Raw genomic sequence first — 15,958 nt, 5'->3', positions numbered from 1 at the left:
TGTTCCTGTGGCCGGGCCCGAGCCAAAGTCGGGCGGGTCGGACCTTTCAGTATAAGCTCGTTGCCCAAGCCTTCCCATTTGTCTTCAAGACATCTTGAGTTGGACAGGCCCGGCGGGCCGTTCATCGGTTGACCCGATCCATTAGCCGAGTGGATCTGGATCCGGGTTAAAGGCCGGTAGCTTTAAACGTGTGGATTGCTGAATGAGTGGGTCGAGAATGGGTCACCTAACCCGACGAGGGTAGAAGACTTTATGATTTTCTTGGGCTACTTCAACAACCCATTTAGAAAGGAATCAAGTTCACAAATTTTGAGACCGGGACCTATAAAGTCAAACACTAAACCGGGTCGAAAAGTCCATGACCCGCATTGCCACCCCCTTCCATGTATTGACAGAGACATCAACAACACTTGAAGGCGGAGCCCCGAGTACAAAATGATGATCGATGAGAAAGTAAAAAGGTTTCGAAAATTTGCGTCAATGTCCCATTTAAGAACTTCGAATAAAAGAAAAGAAAAGAAAAGAAAAGTCTTAATCCAATTCATGCTTCCAAGTATTGGCTAAGGAAAAAATTTATCATGGTTTATCCAGTAACCATACTTTTCCTTTGGGTTTTCTCAATTGATTTCGGAAAATTCTGCATTAATTGCTATGGGTGGGGCATGGCATGGGTGGGAGCAATCTCGAGTATGTTAACATCCGCCCCAAAGATCGCCCTTTCGAGTAGCCTATGTGGACATTTAACCTACCGGATTTCATCATATCGCTTAACGATAACAACGTATGACCCCTCTTTCAATAAATTAGCAGTTCAGGACAAACCGGATAGACGGACTAGGGAAATGCACGTCTCTTTGTAAGTTTTTGGGATGGCAAAATGGGCAGGAAATGAAATAGGTAAGAAAGTACCACCTAGCACTGCAGGTCATCGTTACGGATGTTGTTTCATAAGCCAAGAAAGCTTTTGCCATTTGAAATTATGCATGAAGTGACTCTAAATTCTACCCTCAAAGTTCACCGCTTGGGAGAGTTCGGCTCACGCGAATCGGATCGAATAGGAAATATAAACGCGACAAAGGCACGACATGGGCATGAGATATAGCCCCTTAGAGCTTGTCCCATAACATGTCAGGAAGTAGTTGTAATGAATTCAGGCCGTACGGGGGTTTGCACTGCCCGAATGCTGGCACTAAGGAAAAAGGGCGGGGGCCTACTTATATTCTACTAATACATCGTTATAATGACGAGACAAGCAATGCTCGTTTAGAATTACAAAAAAAAATAAAGGCATCCCTTTGCTTTTCTGTCAAAAATTCAAAGTACTATTAAAATTCAAAAAATTATCGCACAAGTAATATATGAATCTCCCCGTATCAACATTTGCATATTATGAAAATTTCAAGTGTCTAGAGTTAGGAAAAAGTCCAAATACTTCCGCCGCAAATTTTAAATCAAGTAGAATCTACATGTGCACGTTAATGAGCCATATGATGAAAGGCCGGTCCATCCCCCTATAGAGAATCTAGGCTCAAAAGGGCTACGAAAAAACTTGTCCCCCCATCCACGCATCCGCTAGGGTCATGCCACGTGCGACGATCAAGACGAAGTGATAATTATTGAGGTAGTAACGATATGTGTTTCGTTTACGAAATATTCGTGTCGTTTGATGCCCTATGGAACATGCTATTAATCATTAATCAGTGAGCATATATTTCTAATTAATTCGTACCACAAGGACAAAGCCGAAACTCAAAAAGCAGCTGCAGAAATTGGAGCCTATTAATCTATTCCTTAATTAATTAATACCAAAAGGAATCTTCATCATTCAACACACTCTATATATATATATATATATATATAGATTACCACCTAAATTAACAAATAAAAAATAAATGGAAGCGCCAATATTAAAGAGAAATCAAAAATAAAAGTAGCAAACTACCCAACCGCACACACCATGTAGGGAATCATTGCTACCTCCCCATGTATGTTACAAACTATGGACTTGCAGAGAGACTGAAGAGGAACCGAAGCCGTTAGCTCGGCGGCAGAGGCGAGACACGGGCTCAGCGGTGATGGGCCGCCGCCGCCGCCCCCGCCGGGGGCGGCGGAGGCTTGCACTGGTAGCACTTGGCGAAGAGCCCGAACGTGTCGACCTGCTTGACGAAGTTGCGCATGCTGGCCCACCCGCCAAACCCGAACCCCACGACCAGGACCCACCCGACCACGAACGCGTTGAACACGTACATCGCGGTCCAGCTCGGCATGAAGAAGGGCGGCTTCTCCACCGCATTCTGCAATCACATGACGGAGCGAGAAAGAGATTAAAGGTCGACCCTCAAACCCGATCGACGTAAATCTCGGCGATGTACATCGCGACCGATCACAATCCGGTACTAACTACCGAACTCCGAACCGGGGACCGGGATCTAATTTTGGTCGAAATTCCATCAATATTGCTTCGGATGCCTCCAATGAGAATCTTGTTAGATGACCTACCCCGAGGTTGTAGTTTTCAAAAAACGGTACGAGACCAAAAGCTCGACAAAAGCAAGAAACACCCCCACCTCGTAGATAAAAAACATTATCATTTATAACGAACTTTATTCATTAGGAATACAACAAAAATTCGAGAGAAGTTTTGGAAATTCTTTGTCCTGAAAAGGACGTCCCACCTATCTCGAATGCGTTCTCCCAAGTGTTTCCCCAAAGTCCGTTTCTTAAATGCTTATCTTTTGTGCCTCCAGTGGTCCCTCTCCCTCGCTCTCAAAGCACGTACGTACCGCTATCGCTCGATGTCTGCACTTTTGATACCCCCATTCATCGACTTTGAGAGAGCACCCCTCTACCCTAAGGACTACTTTGGGCATCTGAAGTTAATTAACTAGCTTGCTCGATGGCCCCCCATGCACTGTTCTTGACGAATTGATTGGCGCGATTGAAAGTTTAACTTTCGGGATTAAAGAATCCGAGACGATTTAGAGGGCGCGATTTGGGAGTTTACCTGGCGAGCGGAGGCCGTCCGGTATGTGAGCATGTGGGCGAGGGAGGGGATGATGTAGACGGTGAAGCTGACCAGGAGGGCGCCGACGGCGGAGTTGATGGGGCCGAAGAAGGGGAAGATGATGGCGAGGAACCAGATGGGTATGACCACGGGCAGCCGGGCGAGCGCCCTCAGGCATATGCTCTTCGTGTCGTGCATCCCGATCACCTTCTCCCACACGAAGTAGAGCGGCGTGCACGCGAACCCGAACGTGATGAACTGCCCCCCCCCGGAAAAAAGCATACGGGACATAATGTTTCACATCTCGCTATCGTATCTAACAACCTCACAATCAGTAAAGACGCGACGGACTCGTCGTACGTGTGCATACCTGATGAATGAGCATCAAGATGACGGCGGCGTCGCGGAACCCGGTCTTCGGGAGGAGGGAGAAGGCGTTGGAGTGGTTGAGGAGCTGGTCGCCGAAGGCCCAGTAGACGGCGGTGGCCGACGGGATGGTCAGCGTGAAGACGTAGAGCGTGGCGATCAGGTAAATGTACTTGAACTTCTGGGGCTTCCACATCGCATGCATGATCTCCCTGCGAAACCCAATTTCCGTTCCACCATAAAATTTCGCCATTAACATATCCTCATAAAACAAAAAATAAAGATAAAATAATAATAATAATAATAATAAGTCCCATTTTATTTCAAAATAAGGACCTTTTTTTTGCCCCTTTTACTGTTACATTCACCCGGGCCGTAACCAGGCTCCGCTAAAAGACAAAGTTCTTTTCACCGCTCGGTGAAAAAACGGGGGCGAAAGGGTCAAAAAAAGAGGAGAAGCTGTTCGAGATGCTAATGATTCGTGTTGGCTTAGGGCGAACCAAAAGTTAGATTTTTGCATGATTACTAATTTTCTCTTTTCTTTTTCAATTCCGGATTAGCCGGCAAAAGCTGCAAAGAGAAGCCGCGTAGAAACAATTGCATCAGAGATTGAAAAATTCCTGATTTTCTGATTATTTTTATTATTTTTTTCCGCTTGGGTGGTACCGACAGCCGATGGAATTTTCACAGTTGCCAATGAGTACGTAAAAAGAAAGATAAATAATTATGAATAAATAAATTTAAGGAGGGTCGCCTTCTTACACAGTGACAGCATGTCCGCCGAAGGTGTAGAGTATGTTGGTGGCTCCGGTGAAGTAGAGCACCAGCTCCGACGGCGCCGTGTGCATCACCCCCTCCACCTACAAACCCCACCACAAAAGAGAGAGAGAGAGAGAGAGAGAGAGAGAGAGAAAATTCGTCAGACAACCGTATCGTCATGTCCCCGATTTGTTCAACGGCGGTGGGGGGCGGGGGGGCGGGGCGAACCTGGCCGTGGAGGATGGCGGCGACGGTGAGGTACCAGGCGGTGTAGGTGGTCATGCCGAGGCCGAGGAACGACCAAATCCGGTAGTTGTGGAAGGAGGGGATGAAGACGGTGGTGGCGCAGCAGGCGCCGAATATGTAGGTCCACGTCCTCTTGTCCAGATGGTCGTTGATGTAGTATATGTTGCTGCGAACACAACAACAACAAGGCGCAGGTGGGGGGGAAAAAGAAGAGAAAATCAGACGAAATCCGGGAAAAACAGCCATTTTCTCCCGTCCTTTTCACCCTCTTCGCAGGGTGGGTGTTGTAGCGTGAGGCAAGAGAACAAAAACGACTGAGTCACGAGTTTGGTGGCTATTAGTCTTGTCAGTTTTTTACCTGGCGCAGGCGATGAGCTGAATAACGGAACCAAACAGGAGGAAAGTACAGTTGAAGGCGAGTCCCACCGCTTTCCAGTAAGGACCCAGTAATCCATCCAGCACTTCGAACCACTGCTCATCAAACCCACCGCAGATATAACAAGCCGCCGCATTTAATCTTTTGTTTATTCGGTGGAATACTGTGATTGATGTCTTTTCTAATGTAAACCGTAGAAAAGAACGACTGTAGAGTGATGGGTGTTGTGTGTGGGATCAAGATCAGGTCGGATCATGCATATTAAAACACAGAGAGAGAGAGAGAGAGAGAGAGAGAGATTGCGAAGCAGCGGTGGAGGACATGAGCAAGAATTCATCCCGAAAAATAAGGGAAGATGAAGGAGAGAGACCTGAATGACATGGTTCTTGAAGTTGACATTCTCTTTCTCCTTGCGGGTTCGGTACTCAATGTAGAGGACGCTGATGAGGTAGGCCGTCCAGCTTCCGACGAGCCCGTAGAATATCTGGAACAGTATCCCCGACAGTATCCCCAGCTGCGAGAACGAGTACGGCAGCGTCAGCAGCACTTGCGCCACCTGATGAAACCGAGTTCAAACACATATAATCCCAGAATTTATGGAGGGGAAAGCAAACGGTGAAGAGAGCTTGTGGAAATTAATTGGTTTTTCGTTTCTGCTTTTTTGGGGGGTTGGAATCGTTACTTGATTGGAGGCGCAGCTGAACCAGGCGTCCCAGGCGGATCCGCCGTGCCAGAGGAGACTCTTGACGTTGAAGATGGAGGAGCCCGGGGAGTGCTCGCCCAGCTGCTTCTCGGTACCGCCGTCTTCTTCCAGCTTGACGGCGTCGTGCTCCACCGACTCGCTCAGGTTGGAGGCCACGATGGCTTCTTCTGCTTGCTTCTGACCCAACATTGTGCGTGCGTTTTCGCGAGTGTCTTCGTTTCCGTTTCCCCTCCCTCTCTCTGCCTCTCTTAAAGTTCGCGCTTCGATCTGAGGCGGCAAGGAGGAACCGAGTCCCGGTGAGACGTCAGATCCGAAGAAAACAGAAAGGCTCAAAAAGAAAAGAATTCCAACCAAAAATGAAGACTGGTCCGAGAGAGAACAAGAAACAAAAAGAAAGACCATGAAAGGAGAATGGATCGGCACGAAAAGAAGGCAAAAGAAGAAGTACCCTTTGGGTTTCGACAGGTCTTTTCGGTCAAAGACGGAGAGAAACCGCACAGAATCGACTCAGACCCGTCGCTCTTGAAACCCTGTCTCTTGGACGCGAGCGACTCCGCCGTTCATGGGCTCTCTTGGATTTCTATGCAGAGAGAGCGGCCTTTATCGTCGCGAGTGAAGCGAGAGAGAGACGCACACGCAGCTGAGACTTGAATGCTCGGAGTAATTGCGCAAGTTCCTTCCTCCCAGCTACAAGTCGGCCGCCCTCCCTGTCTTTCTCTCTTGTCTGCAAAGCAAGAATTGAATGAGCCACACCAATCCGCGGCGGCGACAAGCAGACTGCCGAAGGCGGCGATCCTCAAAAAAGCAGCAGAGTGGCCCGTCTCAGCGGACCGCTACTAGAGCGAGGCGAGGCGAGGCGAGGCGAGCGAGCTCAGTAGTAGCACCTGGCAGTGTGAGAGAGGAGGCTGCTGCTGCTGCTGCTGCTGCGGTGGAGAAGAAAGCAAAAGAGACCAGCTTTTCCAGTTTCGGCTCTGCGAGAGGAAACGTCCTTTATATTTATAGCAAAACAACAAAACGAAATCAATACGCTACTGCACTCTAACTTCTCGTATTCCTCCCTCCTTTTCTTTTCTATTTTTCTTTTATCTCTCTGTGGGCTTTGAAATTCCTCCCTCCCTCCCTCTCTCTCTCTCTCTCTCTCTCTCTAGTTGGCAAAAGGTTGAGAGAGACAAGAACCCAAATTCCCTGTATCCTCCTCACAGGGTTATTCGATTCTTAGGTCTTCGTTTGGTGAGCGAGTGAGTAAGATAGAGATAGAGATAGAGATGGAGAAAGTGAAAGAGAAGGAGAGAGAGAGAGAGAGAGAAGGCGAATTTTTGGAGAGCTCAAATGTGACTGGGACGTTGTCCTCATCTAATAATCACTCGTGGAAATGGGACCAAGAGTTTTCAAGCCCTCCTCTGTAAATCAAAGAATCACTTCTAATTCGTTTAGTATGATTCTCGAATTATTAGTTAATTAAATATTTACTAATAATTCGGGGATTGCATCGAAGACATTGCATATTGGGGCAAAATTCATGAATCATATTATGTCATTTTCCTAGAAAAAAATTCACCATGTGCACGGGTGGTCTGGTTCAAATGCATCGTTGAATGAGGCGAGTAGTCACGTGAAATCCACTTGATCTAAAGGTGCATATGAATTAAGCTAACATCGAATTACGGACTCTGGTAAATGTTGAGGGGAGATGGTTCATTTTATTTTCCGGATCACGAAATATGCATTTTGAAAATTGCTGTAAATCGAAATGTCCCTATCCAAATGCCAGTCAATTGATAATTCGTTTTCTTTTTTGAAAATTCCCTCCCTTTTTTTTTTTCTATGATGGGCATGTTAGAATGACTTGAAGTCAAATTAAGGGTGGCAGAACCTGGAACTTGAAACTTGGAACCTACCCTGTCACAGGGTCTAATGGATTCTTTTTTTTATTATTTCATTTTTAGTTAAATAAAACGAAAATGAACACAATAATATTAAACAAGCTTGTCATTCACCAAAGATAATACAAAAGACTAGTTTTCCTAGTATTACGGTTCAAATAAATACAATTAAAATGAGAAGTTATTGCGTGAACCGATACTAGGGGTGAGTAGTTCCATGTTCCGTACAGGTTCCACCTAGAACCTACCCATGAGAATATGTTCCTTATTTTTTGGAATCTAGAACTACCCTATCACAGGTTCCAAGTCGGTTACATGATTTATCTAGGTTCCACCTGTATTGTTAATTAAACAATTACAATGAATCATTACATTTAATGACCACCACTTGCTATTATGATTCACTGACCATAACTTATATTTAAACACATAAAGAATATGAAATATTAACAAGTCATAAAATGAAAGTTCAGACTAGTGGTTCCAGATTATACACTCATCATCTAATGCCATAAAACACTATAGGATCACGCGAAGACATAGGCCAAAAAAAACAAAAAAAATTGTTTAGATTTCGGGTTCCAGGGTTCCAGGGTTCCGGGTTCGGGTTTACATACCTAGACCCTGAATCTACTCGTCAAACAAGTTTCCAAATTTTTGGAACCTAGAATTTACCCTGCATGCCTTGAAACTTGGAACCTATAAGTTCCCACAAATTAAGTTCTCAGATTCCAGATTCTACTCTAGAACCATGCTCACCCCCAAGTCAAATGGATCACGGTGACTACATAAGTTCGGGACTTACCACATGGAATATTATTACTGGATTAGTACAATAAGGGGGAGAAACATGGAGTTCAATACGCGGCGCGTGGGTCCCAAGCCTCACGGGCGAGTGGGGGTAAACTGGTGGGGGCATGTACGATGGGATTCTTCCACTGTGGGCCGTCCCATTCAACCGATCGCTGAATTTGCAGGCCCAAGTGATTATATGAAATTATGAATTGAATTAAAATAAGGTCTAATTTATGTTAACCGTGCTATATTTATCCTAAACAATTTTCCGGCGTACCAAAAATTTCAAATTTTTACCTATATGATACGGTTACTCTCCGTCAAAATCCTGTCAATGAGAATCGTTAAAAATATGCTTATATAGAGGCATCCACACTGCTAAAATGAAATAAAAACGACGTTTTAACTGAAAAATCATTTAATAGAATCTTTACAGAAGGCAAATATGTCACATAAATATAAAAGAAAAAGTTTAAGGTAAATATATCACAGACATTCGACGTAACTTAGTAAATATGTCACTGTTATCATAATTTGAGTTGTGGCTTTTTTCCATAAAAGTAAATTAAATTAAATTAAATTTCAAAGCCGGGCCACTTGAGATTTTCGACGATGCGGGCGTGGCTCGCTCTTGAAATAATAGGGTGTTGGCTCGGGCCGAGCCCTAATGATATGAGCTCGAGACACACGCTCGCACGCGTGAAAAAAAAAGACGGACACGCGCGCCATAAGAGCGCTCTCAACACGCACGACGAGCCCCACACGTACCGCAAAACACGAACACGCGACCTTTCGATTTCCCCAACATCGAACGGCCTGAATTTTGGCCCGTGGTCGAAAAATTATTACAATTTCTTGGCGGGGTGGGACCCGCAAAAACCCCCCACCATCGCTACCCCATTATCTCAGGAATCAAGGGCCTTGCTCCTTTTTTGACCAAAACATGAAACCCGTCAATTGTTTTTTTTCTTCCAAAAATTTAAAAAAAAAAAGGGATTGCAAATTTAGTTTATTATTAGTATTCTTGTGTGGTTTTGTTTTCTTTTAGCTCTCTGGTGGGAACCCTAGACATGATCTAGTGGGATGGCGTCATTTATTTAGCCCTATGATTTGTTCGAAGCTACGGCATGCTACACGCATCGAGTGATTTCGATATTGATTCTCGTAGTGTTGATACTCTCGAGGGCATTTGTAGGTCGGAACTTTATTAGGTCAATCGTCGCGATCAATTCACGGGATTCTAATGAGATGGGTGGCATGTTAAGGAATTAAGGTCCGTGACTAATCGCATACGGGGCGTGCTACTCGTTCAACGATGGCTAGATAAACGGTTTTTCTATATTGGTGGTGGAATTAATAGTATACGTTCTAAAGTTTTACTGTGAATGTGTTGACATGTGTTCACCTTTATTCTATGATGAGGAAATCCACCTTAGCTAGATTAATTCTGAACCCATCAAACGAGGTGAGACATAAGCCTAAGCCGGAGTGAGTGGCCTAAACATGGAATTATTTGCAACCGAGCCTATTCAGCCTACTCCACACAAGTCATATGCTCAACCACTAAGATAATCCATGGGGTGACACATGCTTGATCAATCCAGATATTCACCTTTACCTTTCACCGTTGCAATCGAGGTACGAGTGGCCTTCACCTATATACTAAATTGTCTAGCTCGACTTAAAGAAAGCCGATTCAAAATATTGCTTGAACAAGTCGATAAATAGATTAGGTGATTCTCGTATTTTTTTTATTGGCGTTTATCCATTATATATCGTTAAAGCCGTAGTTAGGAGAATATTCTTTTACATGCTAGAGGGTAAAAAATATCTTCAAAAATATTCTTAAATGAGAGTTTATTTCGAACATACCATGTAGATGTTTTACATGATTATAGTTCCTACTTTTAGGACCCGTTTGGTTTAGCATTTGGAAGGGGCTTTTGGCCTCGAAAGCCCCTTGGAGAAATGATGAACTGTTTGGTTTAACATTTGGAAGTCCATTGGCCAAATGCTAGCATTTGGAATGCTAAACCCAAATTTTTTGTCCCCAAACTACCCTCACTTATTTTGGCTTATTCCGGTTTTGCCCCTCTTGTTACTGTTCATCTTCTTCGTGAGGCGACCGACGAGGGAGGCCGGCGAGGGCAGCCGACACCAGATCGGGCCAACGAGAGGCCGGCGAGGTCGCACAACCAAAGCGACGGCTACTTGAGGTCGCGCGATCCTCGCCAAGGGTCGCCTGGCCTTGGGTGACGACCGCTGGCGGCAGATCTGGCTCGCTAGGGGTCACCCGACCTCGGGCGACGGTTGCTGGCGACCGTAGGCCTTCGCCGGCTCCGGCAAGCCGGCGAAGGGTAGGGTAGGTTTTTTTTTTTTTAATAAAAAAGATAATTCCCAAAGCCCTTTTGTAAAAAAAAAAATTTACCAAACACTACTTGGCCCAAAGTAGCTTTACAAAGGATTTTTTACCAAACGCCATTTCCATTTCCTCAATGGGTTTTAACCTAAAGGTATTTGCATTCCCCCAAGTAGCATTTGGAAAGTTGAACCAAATGGGTCCTTAAAACACACCTTTATATATATAGCTTTCATGATTCAACAAAGCCTATCGATACAGAATTATAAATAAAATAATTTAATCTAAAAATTATACTTAATTTGATATAAAATATTAAAAAATGTTGATAAAGATAAAGGTCACGGCCTTTAGTTTATTGTATTGCAACTTTTATCTTTAGGGAAAATGACACAAACAGTCCATGAACTTTGACTCAATGTGCAATTTGATCCCTGAACTTTTAATTTATTCAATGTAGTCCGTGAACTTTAACCCAATGTTCAAAGTGATTCCTGAACTTTCAATTTGTTCAATGTGGTCCATAAACTTTTGGTTCATGTTCAATTAGTCCCTGAACTTTATAAAAATGTTCAATGTAGTCCTTCCATTAATTCAAGTTCATGGGCTATATTGTACATTTTCATATAGTTTAGGGAATAAATTAAACATGTACCAAAAGTTCAGGGATCACATTGAACAAATTAAAAGTTCAGGGGCCACATTGAATATTAGGCTAAAGTTCATGGACTACATTGAACAATTTAAAAGTTCAGGTACCAAATTGCACATTGAGCCAAAGTTCGGAGACTATTTGTGTCATTATCCCTTTTCTTTATATCTTACAAATCCCGTAAATACTCAAATAACTACTGTATCTCTAGCTTGTCAATTGTACATGACATTACATGGCTACTTCTTCCCCATATCAATTTTAGAATTCCTCAACTGTTTATTTAGAAACATTATCATACAATAGCCGTCAATTCAACTGTCATTATAATTTAATCCTAGGATTTTGTGACTGATGTCACTAATGATTCAAAATTGAGAATGCATATATGACAAAGCAAAGCGTGGGTCAAGTAACTAGTCACTAATTAAATTCTTGATGACAATTATAAGGATCATTAACAGTAAGGGTCACTTGAGACTGTGCATGAAACGTGAGATCTCACGTTGGGCTCCTGTTTCTCCCAAAATAATATAAATGGATGCCAACCTCTTCAAGGAAGACTTCCCAATGAAGACCGAACTCAAGATTGACAAATATGAAGATACGCAATCCTTGTATTATTGATCAAACAATTTTCAACTTAGGAAGCAACACGAACAAAGCTTATGGGTGACTCAGAGTCAAAAGAGGCAACATAAACTCAAATCAAACTCGCAAGAGCAAGAGTTTGGAAATATAAAGGAAAAGGGAACGGAAAACTTGGATAAAATAAGTAAAATCTTGCTATTTGGTTGAGTATGAGCATCCTTCTTCATGCTTAGGACATTCTAATTTTACCCATGAGTCTTTCGGATCTTACTTCTACGTTCCAAGACTTGTTCCCCAAGTTTTAAATGTGTTCCCCACATTTTGGACATACTCCCCAAGTTTTGGACGCGGGCCTCAGAGGCTGGTATCCATTTTGAATCTATCCTTATAGTCTTGAGCATTTAGGATCTCAAATTCCACTTTCTAGGACCCGCTCCCTGAGTTTTGGATGTGTTTAGCACGTTGTGAACGTGTCCTCGACATTTGGAACTCATTCCCCAAGTTTTGGATGCGGCTAGTATCAATTTCCAATAGCACGTTTGGCACTCATGGCAACCGCTTCGCCACGTAGGCCAGTATGCTTCCACCACGTGTCGAACCACGATATCCATCACTCTTATGTTTCAGAGACAATAGTTGATAAAAAAAATAACTATTCATGCACTTTCTCAAACTTTTAACCATTTGGGCGTCATGCTAGTCGCTTCTGCCTTGTTATGCTAAACGACTCTAACACATGTATGCCAACCGTTTCTACTATGTCTCTGCTAACCGTTTGTGCCATGTGTATGTCAATTGCTTATACTGGGTGTATGTCAACTGTTACTAATGGATCAATCTCAGTTCCCCTTTTTAATATCAGCAATTCACTATGTCAAATTTTGATGCCAATATTAGCTAATGCCAATCTCGTACATGCCCATCCTCTTGTTGACCAAACCTATGCCAATCACAATCTGGTTACACTAAGTTGCATGAGATCTTATTATTGTATGCCAATCCTCACAACATCAATGTTTCTCTCATAATGACCAATACCTATTTTAGTCATTTTCAGATACCAAAGATTCCTACCCAATGTAGGCTTTTGAGATCGGGACATGTGCCAACCTTATATGTCTTAAATCTCTCCGCCCCTATCTTGAATATTTCAATTGACATTGACCAGACTGAAGGAAAAACTTATTAAGTTGACACCTGACCTGCTTTGACCAGATTTGAAGGAAGGCATGGAAGATATGGTAGGGTTTCCAGAAAACAAGCATGAAATCACCTGACCATGATATACTAAAAGGAATCGAGATGCTTTTATATTGCCACTTTCTCCTGTATTTTGAGGGTTTCGTGCTAGCTAGGAGCCGTTTCCAAAGGCGCACACGTGAAAAGTGCCCCTACGCAAGACTCATGGAGAAAGAAAATATATCTTTTGCGTCGAGTGCGATCCAGAGACGACGGGTGGTGGGGGTCAAAGGCGCTGACCCGGAGAAGGTGGCGGCCGCCAGGGGGCGGTGGAGCCACCGCGGTTCAGGGTGGAAGTGAGGGAGGCGAGACAGAGAGCAGTCCCCCCCGGACGACATATGCGAAAGATGGAGCAAGAAGCATCGTGTCGTTGTTGGCCTGATGCTTTACAAGACACCCCGCGAAAACGGGATTTGTCGGCTGGGTGAGGGAAGGGTTCGGTGCCAACGCACTCACTTCCTCCAAGCAAGTTCATTATTTCTCCCACTTCCAAAGAGAAAAAAACCTCAAGACGCTTTTCCTTCTTTTGGCAAATCTAGAGATGGACGTGGCATGCACTCTGGCCCATTCCTCATGCGGAAAGAAAGGTGACCTATGTCTACAGAGGGACTCCATTTTAGACTTTTAGTGACTAACCTGTTCGTATCATCCTCGCCTTCGATCGATGAGCGACAACTTCTGGATATCACCCGCATGCAAATTTGACCAAATACAAACGTGAGCGGTGTTCACGCATGTAACTCACACTGATCATGACGCCGGTCGAAGGAGGTTATTTCTTCCTATCAGGCGTGGAGGAAAACGGCGATCCTTATTCCCGTAAGGAACCCTTTTAAAAGAAGATAAATTCCGATTTCGCATGACGATTGACCGCACAGTTTCGCGTCGTCGGCAATCATTCTTTTTGACCCTTTTTCGGCCTCCCGCCCCACGATTTCGTGCTTAAGTGACTAAAGCAAATTTTGACCGAGGAAAGGAGCCAATTATAGGTTGCGATCGAAAGGTGGTGTGCACGAAAATTAGTGGGGGGAGTAATGATGAGGGAGCGAAGACGGGGTTTCTTTGAGGCCACAAAAAAGGGATCAAAGTTCGGAGAATGTTCCCATCCCGTGTCCCGCCCCCTCACTTGGGCCCCACCCCCAAATGAAATTTCTGGGCCCACGAAGAATTTCTGGGCCCACTACCTCCGCCACCACCATCGTCATCCCATCTTCATGAGCTCCTGCTCCTCTTCTTCCTAAGATTTCCCAATTTCCAAATTATGGATTTTTTTTTTCCGATTTCATGAGGCTTTCAGGGTGTTTGGTTAGTTCGGGATTTTCCTATAAATCGAGAGAAAATACGATGATACGGGTTTTCCAAAGTATTATCTTTTACGTTTTTGGACAGAAAAAATGGCGATTCGATTTTCGAAAAAACTCGAAATGAATTTAGATATTTATTGTCTACATTGTTTTGTGAGAAGATAAATTTAAAAAAGAAAAATGCTACAGTAGAAAACCCACTCAAACTCTTGACCCGCAATACCATCACACCCGCCTCTCATTTGCAATTTTTCCATCCTTAAAACATGGAAACATCAAAAATAAAATAATGAGAATTGCATCCATGGCCATGATTTTGATGCATTTTCCACTGTCGAAATTCAATTATGTAACATTATTGGGATACCGCCTTTGCATGCCGAAAGCAATTGATTGCAGAGTGGAGAAAAAACCCCGACACCCTCCACGACAGAACATCATATAATTGAAACTTCTGCTCCTAGTTTCATATACTTTGCTTTCATTGTATAGCAATTACGAGGGAAGTCTTTATCAAGAAATTATAATTTAATCCAAACTCATTTTCGTCTCACAGTATCCATGAGTATTAAGGTCGTACGTGAAATAACATTTAATATATTTTTTCGGAAAAAAGTCTGATTAATTACCCTAAATTATATTTTATTAGAAAGCACGATATTCATTTGAAAAGACGTCGAAGATGACATAATGGTTTTCGTTAGTAACTAACTAGTACCGTGATTTGTTTTTGCTAGCAAAAAGCATAACGATGCATCTAGTAAGAGGGTGCATAGAAAATGCACGGAAAAGGGAAAGGAAGTTTTACGGTAAAGAAAATGAAAATTACTATTGATAACCTCTAATTAATTGGATCAACACGTGTCTTTTGGTAAATGAAAATTGTCGATAAAGTCTTTCTATATAGGGTAAAAGATATAAATGGTCTTTGAACTTTGACTTAATATACAATATAGTCCCTGAACTTTAACCTAATATATAATGTCGTTCTTGAATTTTTAATTTATTCAATATGGTCCATGGACTTTTGGTGCATGTTTAATTTAATTCCTAGATTGTATGAAAATATTTAATATTGTCCCTAAACTTGAATTAATGGAATGACAATATTGAATATTTTCATTCAGTCTAGGAACCGTATTGAACAAATTAAAAATTCAGAGATGACATTGCATATTGAACTAAAGTTTAAGAACCACAATGGATAAATTTAAAATTCATCGACCACATTGCACATTGGACAAGAGTTCATGGACTATTTGTATCATTATCCCCTATATATGGAGATCAATCGAGTTAAAGATTCAAATATATATATTATAAATTTGAAGGTTTGCTTTCGAGTTTTTCTAGGGCGCGAATGATAATAATTATGTTTTCTGTTTTTCTATTTTTTTGTTCCTAGGAACAGGTTTGGAACAGAAATCCGTTTGGTAAAATAATTTCATTTTTTTATTTGTGGGGCAAATTTTGACCCAGAAATAGATTTGAAACATAAATGAGAGGTTAAAATTTTATACTTTTTTCTTTCTGGAACAGAAATAGAATTAACAACTCTCTTTTCTATTTATTGCTCACCCTTGCCGTCCGCCGCCGCCCACTTGCCGCTAGTCGCCGCCACTGCCGGCCGCCCATCGCTGCCGCCGCCCACCGGCTGTCTGATTGTCGCCGCCCGCCTGCC

At 43.0% G+C, this 15,958-nt stretch overlaps 1 protein-coding gene across 1 annotated transcript; it reads right to left on the bottom strand.

Moving 5' to 3' along the window:
• Positions 1 to 1,761: 1,761 nt before the first annotated feature.
• LOC115693678 (auxin transporter-like protein 4) lies at positions 1,762 to 6,653 on the bottom strand. Its single transcript, XM_030620720.2, has 9 exons — positions 5,903 to 6,653; positions 5,434 to 5,721; positions 5,122 to 5,307; positions 4,734 to 4,846; positions 4,358 to 4,541; positions 4,133 to 4,230; positions 3,375 to 3,582; positions 3,005 to 3,262; positions 1,762 to 2,294 (listed from the first exon to the last, which is right to left on the bottom strand). Exons 2-9 carry the CDS (start codon positions 5,641 to 5,643, stop codon positions 2,067 to 2,069), a joined length of 1,485 nt encoding a protein of 494 aa, XP_030476580.2. The 5' UTR covers positions 5,644 to 5,721; positions 5,903 to 6,653; the 3' UTR covers positions 1,762 to 2,066.
• Positions 6,654 to 15,958: the final 9,305 nt, after the last annotated feature.

Source organism: Syzygium oleosum, unplaced genomic scaffold, assembly GCF_021117445.2.
Source record: "Syzygium oleosum isolate NSW1041296 unplaced genomic scaffold, Sole_v2.1 Sole_v2.09, whole genome shotgun sequence".
Taxonomy (NCBI): domain Eukaryota; kingdom Viridiplantae; phylum Streptophyta; class Magnoliopsida; order Myrtales; family Myrtaceae; genus Syzygium; species Syzygium oleosum.
Note: the sequence above shows the minus strand (reverse complement) of the source record. Positions and strands in the feature narration are given on the sequence as shown.

Coding starts and splice junctions, on each gene's coding strand:
- LOC115693678 (XM_030620720.2), bottom strand. CDS start 5,643: ATGTTGGGTCAGAAGCAAGCAGAAGAAGCCATCGTGGCCTCCAACCTG. Junction 4,847..5,121: donor TCAAGAACCATGTCATTCAG/GTCTCTCTCCTT, acceptor TTTGATGAGCAG/TGGTTCGAAGTGCTGGATGG. Junction 3,583..4,132: donor GGCGGACATGCTGTCACTGT/GTAAGAAGGCGA, acceptor TGGGTTTCGCAG/GGAGATCATGCATGCGATGT.